The sequence below is a fragment of the Mustelus asterias genome, chromosome 9, assembly GCF_964213995.1.
Source record: "Mustelus asterias chromosome 9, sMusAst1.hap1.1, whole genome shotgun sequence".
NCBI lineage: Eukaryota > Metazoa > Chordata > Chondrichthyes > Carcharhiniformes > Triakidae > Mustelus > Mustelus asterias.
The window spans coordinates 65,514,404-65,522,353 of record NC_135809.1 but is presented as its reverse complement, the minus strand read 5'-3'; the positions used below and the strand labels follow the sequence as shown (position 1 = coordinate 65,522,353).

The window sequence follows — 7,950 nt, the reverse complement described above, 5'->3', positions numbered from 1 at the left end:
TGTGCCTCAGTATCATTAATGGCTGACTCAGTATGTCCTGTGGAACACAAATGAAATGCTTCAGCCCCTATTTTAATAGTAGCTGCCTCCCCTCTGAGGTGCAATACTGCTTATGTCATGACATCTTTGACGGTTAAAAATTGTTCTGCTTGGTGATGCTCAACAGGATGGCAGTGTCACAGTGGTTAGCACTGCTGCCTCACAGTGCCAAGGACCCGGGTTCAATTCCCTGCTTGGGTCACTGTCTGTGTGGAGTTTGCACATTCTACCCATGTTTGCATGGGTTTCCTCTGGGTGCTCTGCTTTCCTCCCATGGTCCAAAGATGTGTGGGATGGGTTGACTGGCCATGCTAAATTGTCCCTTAGTGTCCCAGGATGTGTCGGTTAGAGAGATTAGCGAGGTAAATATGTGGGATTGTAGGATAGGGCCTGGGTAGGATTGTTGTTGGTGCAGACTTGATGGGCCAAATGGCCTCCTTCTGCACTGTAGGGATCCTATAATGATTCTATCTATGGCGAGGACAGAAGAATAATGCTCAATTTCCTCATGCATTGCAGCTGAGAAGTGACCAATGATCAGGAGCTAAACTAAACTCTTGGGAACTAATCAGCAGTAATAAGTACAGAGAAATAGTCTATCCAATCAGAAAGTGCTTTTGAAATCTATTTCCTGAAGAGTTATTGCATTCCCACTGTTAACTATCAAACACTCTTAGTTCTGGATGTGATCAAGCTGGACAAATATAATATGATAGACTTTCTTTTTTATTTTCAATGATTTGTCTCCATTGAAAGTATTTGCACATTGTCTTGAGCGCCAACCTCAATTAACTTCCATCAGGCTTCATTCAGGAATCCTTCAGGACGTCTCCATCCTTACAGTTCTCTGAGCAGACAGCCCAGTTCAGTACTCATCATTGAAAGGATATTCGGGGTGATCTTTCCACCTATAGCAATGGAACAGAGAGTGATGGGTTAGACTAAGGCAGCAATGGACAACCATGGTCAGACTGAGCTTCACCATTGGCACAGAATGTGCAACTGAGCCACAGTTCTGATTGGATGAGTTTGTCAGTCCCAGCTGAATGGCAATAAAGATGGGCCAGTTGGCCTCAGTGACAATGGAGGAGGTAGAGGTAACATCATCCTACTGCTGATGGTTATCCAATGAGTGCGAGTGGAAAGTGTTGTTGGAGGGTGGGTTTAGGACTGGGCTCAGATGAAATCAACCTAGATTGATCAGAATCACAGCAAATGGAGCATCTCTTTGCCGATCCATCAGGATTGTGTGGGGTTGAATGGTAAGAATGATTTGATTTTTAAACAATTGAGGCTGTATTCAGTGTGAAGATAACATTCTGGACAATGGTTTCACAGGTGAGAAACTTACATCAGAAGTTCCACATATCGTTCATTCCTGTTGAGAGCATTGATCAGTTTCATTTCTTCATTTGTCAAAGAAAAGTCAAAAATCTAAGAAATGAGAGAAATGAAAATCGAGGCAGTGAGGAGGACAAGAAATAAATCCAGATTTATATTGGTTAATAGTTTCTGAATGTGCTGCAACTTCTCACATTGTTCCTAACCTTAAGGAGTTTTCAACCTGACCTGACGGTGGATCACATTCCTTATGCAACTCAGACTGAGAGGCGATGTGGTCAAGGTGTTTAAGGTAAAAGAGTGGGGGATGGGGGGACGATTGAAGCATTAACAGAGTGAAAAAGTCAGGAATTTGGAGCAAGTGGGAGTGCGGTACATTATGTGCTGCTTTCTTCACCTTCAATATTCATAGTGAAAGTTTGAAGCAGGAACAATTTTTTTAGTCTACTTAATTCAAGCTGGAGTGTAAAAAAGAAAATAGAACTCACAGTAAACTAAAAACAAGGATATAAAAAGACCTTGATGACAATATGGCTGAATCACAGGATTGTTACAGTGCAGAAAGAGGCCATTTGGCCCATTGCATCTGCACCAAGTTTCCAACTGAACATCATGACTTAGTGCCAATCTCCTTTTTCCCCTGCATATTGTTTCAATCCAACTAATCAGCAAATATCCTCTTGAATTCCTCGATTGAATCTGCCCCACCACAATTCCAGACAGTGCATTCCATGTCTGGACTGCAATGTGTGGGAGATAATGGACAGTGAAATGATCTACAGTGACATCTCCATCTTGAATCTTTCTGACACAGAGTCACTGAGCTGTAGTGTGAGTCGGAGATACTTCAACCCAATAATAGAGAGGGAGCATTATCCAGATAGTGTCCTCCACACCTTGCAGAGAAATCCGGCTTCAGAGCACATGAATATGACAGATAAGTGTAAGGGGAATCCAGGTGAGATAGAGAAGGTCATTGGCCGGGAACCAATCCTACCCTGATGCAATGTATTCGCTACCTGTTAGGAAAAGGACTGAAATTACTCCTCAGAGGCTGGTGGGCCTTCACCAGATTCCCTTTGTTTACAACTCAATTCCACTTCTAAGAGAGCTTCACGTACAAAGTCAGAATCAGGAGTGCCAGTGGACTTGACACTCCCATATTTATATACTGGTGAGACTCCCTGATTGGGCAGCTGATCGTTATGTCAATCAGAAAGCTCATGGGCCTTGTTGAAGTCATTACAATGACAAAGAACAAAGAACAAAGAAAATTACAGCACAGGAACAGGCCCTTCGGCCCCCCAAGCCTGCACCGACTAAGCTGCCCGACTTAACTAAAACTTCCTACCCTACCGGGGACCATATCCCTCTATTCCCATCTTATTCATGTATTTGTCAAGACGCCCCTTAAAAGTCACTACCGTATCTGCTTCCACTACTCCCCCGGCAGGGGGAGGCACAATCCAGGGGGGGCACAATCCAGTCATTGTGATCTGTGTTGGGACAGAGAAACATAGAAACTAGGAGTAGGCTGTTCGGCCCTTCGAGCCTGCTTCACCATTTCACTTGATCGTGACTGATGCGCTATCTCAACAACATACTCCTGCACTCCCCTTCACACCTTTAAAGTCTAGAAATATATCTCTTTCCTTCTTATTAGAGGGGCTTAGGATAACTGGGACTAAAAAGACAAATAGATCAAGATAAACTAATTTACAGTGAATATAGTATAGAAAAATACAAAGTACCTGGAGTTACAAAGGTTCAGATGGCATCGAAACATATATAACCACTGTTAGAGAATTTAAACATTTAATTTTATATTCTGTATTAAAGGCATACACCTTGGCTAATGACACGCTAGGGCATGATGGGATGCAGCTAAGCAAGAAGAACCACACTCCTTGAAAACAATACAGCTACTGAGTGAAGCAGAAAGAACTCCCTTATCAGTGTGGGCTTTAGAAAGTACAAGCTTCCCACACGGAATGAATAGAGTAATACAATTTTCCCAATAAGGGGTTGCTAAGTAGACAGTGGGAAAAGAACCTTTGGACTCTACGGACCTACATATTTGAGGTTGTTAGGAGAGAGTGGGTAAGAACCTTCGGACTCTACGGACCTATGTATTCTCATGCTGCAAGAGAGTAGAATGTTATTGGCCAAGGTAAATGATTCATACTAAAATGATTGGTTCACGTCTGGTTAGGGTGAGCAGAGTATGCGGGCAAATAATCTTTGAAAGATATATAATTGTAGTACTGATAACAAAGCAGTTTAGAATAATTTGGGCTGCACCAAATCATTCTCCTCCACGTGAACCAGGCCTGGGCAATAAAGTAGTCTTCAACCAGAATTACTATTTCCGTGAGTTCTTTGTATTTGCAGAGCTGTAATTAGTAAAGAGAAATCTCTCACATGAAAGCCAGCGTAATACATAGCTGCATGGAAAGCTCCTACACTTCTTAACCATATTCAGTGACTTAGCCTCCACAGCTTCTGTGGTAGAGTTCCAAAGGTTTGCCATCTTCTGAATGAAGAAGTTTTTCCTCATCTCTGTCCTAAATAGCCTAAGCTGTATCTTGAGAGGGACTGCTTGTTCTAGACCTTAACAGCCAGAGGAAACAACATTCCTGCATTCAGTCTGCCCAGCCCTCTTAGAATTTTATACATTTTCCATAGAAGAATCCCACAGAATCCTTTCAGTTCAGATGGATCCCATTCAGCCCATCTAGTTAGTACCGACTCTCTAACAGAGTATCTTGCCCAGGGCCTCTCCCTGGGCAAGATCTTCCTATCTGTCTGGTCTGTCACCACCCCCCCCCCCCACCCCACCCCAGTCCCCTATGATTCCCATGGCGGGCGGGATGGGAAAATCCCGCCCCTGGTCTCCAGGTGTTCAGATCTGAAGAGAAATTAAATAAATTAGGGTTCAATTTCATAGAATCATCAAATCCCTACAGTACAGCAGGAGGCCATTCAGCCCATCGAGCCTGTACTAACCACAATCCCACCCAGGCTCTATTCCCATAACCCCACGCATTTACTCTACTAATCCCCCTGACGCATGGTCAATCAACCTAACTCGCACATCTTTGGATTTGATCAATGTTTTCAAGCTACAATGGGAGACAGTTAAGTTGGATAGGAAGAACTATTTTTATTAATTTGAGAGTTCAGCACTAGAGCACATTGTCAACGAATTAACATCAGAACATCATGCATGAACTTCAGAAACACTATTCACGCATAGGATGGAAGAGGTTTGGAACTCTCTTCAGTAAATGGTAATAGATGTTCAGTCAATTGTTAAAATTAAAATTGATTTTGATAATGTGAATTTAACAGAATATTAGGAATGTGGGACAAACGTAGGAAGTTAAGTTGCAAATTGGCTGTGGTCCCATTGAATAACAAGCTTGAATCCCTATTGAGTCTGCACCGACTCTCCGAAAGAGCATCCTACCCAAGCCCACCCTTCCCATCACCATAACCCCATGCATTTACCACGGCTAATCCACCTAACCTAACCTTTGGATACTAAGAAACAATTTAGCGTGGCCAATCCATCTAACCTGCATCTCGTTGGAGTGTGGGAGGAAACTGGCGCACCGGAGGAAACCCACATACACACAGGGAGAACACGCAAACTCCGCACAGTCACCCATGGCCAGAATTGAATCCGGATCCCTGGTGCTGTGAGGCAGCAAATGCAAACAACTGTTCCACCATGTTCTCTAGAAAGGCTCTAGGATGGATATAGAACAGATTCTTTGTGGACAAGATTCCAAAACTAGGGGCCATAAAAATAGTTACTAATAATGCTTTAGTTGTGAAGAACTTGATAATTGCTGAAAAAAGACACACACTGTCAAAACTTTTCATTTTGCACTCTTCAGGACAATCCGTAAGAATAACAAATTGTAAAGGGAACAACAATTATTACAGCTTGAGAAGAGAGTGCTGATTGGTTGGCAAGTTGACTTTGATTGGTCAACATCTTGCCATGGAGAATGCACCAGTTAACTAATAATTGACAGTCGATTACCAAGCTTGTTCAAATTAAAACCAGAGAGGTTGAATTTGATTGATCGAGGCATTTCCCTTGGAAATGAACCAGGGAATGGCTGTCATCTATTTTGTTCAGTTAAAAAAGGCTCAATGTGTGAATATGCTTCACAATAATGTGTCATTTTTCAGCAAGATTTACTAATAATAATGTTTGATATTAAACAATTCAGGAAAGCCCCACCAATTTGGTTATCAACACAGAAATAAGAAATAGTTGAGGTGATTTGTACAGATGCATTTAAGAGAAGCTTTAGACCAGTAGATGAGAAAGAAAGGGGTAAAGGTACTCTGAATGGGTGAGATGAAGGTGCCTGGAAGGAGGCTCGCTTGGAGACGAACAACATTACGGACCAGTCAAACATCAACCTGTACTGTAGTTATATCGCAATGTAAAATCCAATTAAATAAAATTTGAGTTCAGTGTAAAAGAAAGAAGCAAAACCATACCTCAAAGTTCTGTTTAATGCGCTCTTGGTTAAAGCTTTTTGGAATGATGACTATGTTCCTCTGAACTTGGAAACGCAGAGCAACCTGGGCACTTGTCTTCTTGTACTTCGCTGCCACCGAGTTTAAGAGCGGGTCATCCAACAAAGCGGGGATCTTGGTATTCACCCTGTAGGCATAGACAAGCATTATGTTGGTGGCCAAAAATAATCCTCATCCAATTTCCTGATATCTGGAAGAGTGTCACTTTTCCTGTGTGCAGTTCCCTAGCTTCCCCTCTGCTACCTCAGCCCACTATCATTGTCCAGCCTATAAGCCTGGATAGTGATTGTGGTTAGTCAATGACGAACAAAGTAAGAATTCAGCTTTCTGTTTCTCTGTGTGTGTACAACTTGTGTGGCTTGTGTGGCTTTTGCTACCAAATAAACCTGTTGGACTTTAACCTGGTGTTGTTAAACTTCTTACTGTGTGTACAACTCAGCAGTGACATTGATTTATTCACGCTGTTGTGTTTGGAGCTCCAACAAAAATATGATTGTGTGACCAACAGAAAGACATTGATGGGCGGGATTTTCCAGCCTGCCCAGCAGCTAGTTTTCCGCTGGCTGGTGGCAGGATCTTCCAATGCCATCAACGTTTACAGGTTTTGGTGTGGTCCAGGGAACTTGCCACAGGGGGAATCACCATTGGCGGCACCCAGCAGATCCCACCAGCCGGAAGGTCCAGAAAATTCTGCCCTAATCTGTGATTCTGATATCCTTGACAGCCCAAGGATGTAATGATTTACAAATAATTCAGTATTTTTGAAATGTGTTGATGTCACTGTTGTGATGTAGGAAATAAACAATTTGTACACAGTAAGATCCCACAAACACAATGAGATAAATGAACAGGTAATTGTTTTTCATTCTTTCACAGGATATGGGCGTCGCTGGCTGGACCAGCATTTCTTACCCATCATCCTTAATTATCCCTGAGAAGGTTGTGAGGAGCTGTCTTTTTGCTGTTGGGAGAAGTCCCATTTTTGTCTTCATGTTCGTGCTATGGGATCTTATTTACTTGAGAGGGAAGCGAGGGCCTCAGTTTAACATCTCATCTCAATGGGTGGAATGTGAACCTCAAGGATCCTGGATCCCATGGAAAGGTTCACTGCTGGCCTGATAAGTGCCTGAGTGATACAAGAATGCCAGGGCTTTTCTGAAAAGAGGCAGTGGATGTCTCTTAAATGGCTCTCCAGCTGATAGCCGAGACCCCCATCAACCTTCACAAGATTCCACCCATAGGGTGGAAATTTCCTAAAATTTGTCAGTATCAGGTTCAGACTGAAAACCAGCATGTATCTCTCCAGCTGCACTGCCGAGTTTTCACTCCAGATTCTCCGGCAATCAGTGCTCAGAGAATTGGGGATTTGTTTTATTCGGGCGGGACAAGGCCTGACAGAGCTGGCAAAGCTGGCTCCAAAGAGATTGGGGTGCCGTCTTTAAGGGGTGCTCCAATCAGCATTAGAAATAAATTTAGCCCGCTGGCACTGTGCCAGGGTTCAGTGCCCGGGCATGTCCCTCACCATCTGGGGCTATATTTACCTGTGCGCCCCTTGGTGTGGTTATTATGACTGGTTTTTGGAAACCAGTAGTGATTTGTGCAGTATGACATCACACAAGTGGGAGAGGGGAAGGGCAGAAGAAGCAGCGTCAATACTGCTGATGATATTTAAATATATTATGATATATCCTATTCAGTCTTGCATCCTCCTGGGTGTGACTCTGGCTGGTTGGGAAGATTGTGTTCAGAAATCTCACCAATGCAATCCTGATTTTGGCCAGTCGCAAGATTTAGCAGCCATTGTGGGATTTTCACCCAGCTAGCCAGGCTGCTAAATCATGGCCAAAGGGGGGAGGCACAGTGGCTAACACTGCTGCCTCAGTGCCAGGGACCTGGTTCAATTCCCGGCTTGGGTCAACGTTTGTGTGGAGTTTGCAGGTTCCCCCCGTGTCTACATGGATTTCCCCGTGTGCTCCAGTTTCCTCCCACAGTCTGAAAGATGTGCTGGTT

At 43.4% G+C, this 7,950-nt stretch overlaps 1 protein-coding gene across 2 annotated transcripts in view; it reads right to left on the bottom strand.

The window, feature by feature from the left end:
• Positions 1-753: 753 nt before the first annotated feature.
• Positions 754-7,950, bottom strand: part of LOC144498723 (aldo-keto reductase family 1 member D1-like) — a 53,504-nt gene continuing 46,307 nt past the window's right edge. For both annotated transcript variants that reach the window (XM_078220294.1, XM_078220295.1), the window contains 3 exons: positions 5,902-6,067; positions 1,391-1,473; positions 754-947 (listed from right to left, as the gene is read on the bottom strand). In XM_078220294.1, coding sequence (XP_078076420.1) covers positions 905-947; positions 1,391-1,473; positions 5,902-6,067 — 292 coding nt within the window. In that variant the 3' untranslated portion in view covers positions 754-904. The remainder of the gene's footprint in view (positions 948-1,390; positions 1,474-5,901; positions 6,068-7,950) is intronic.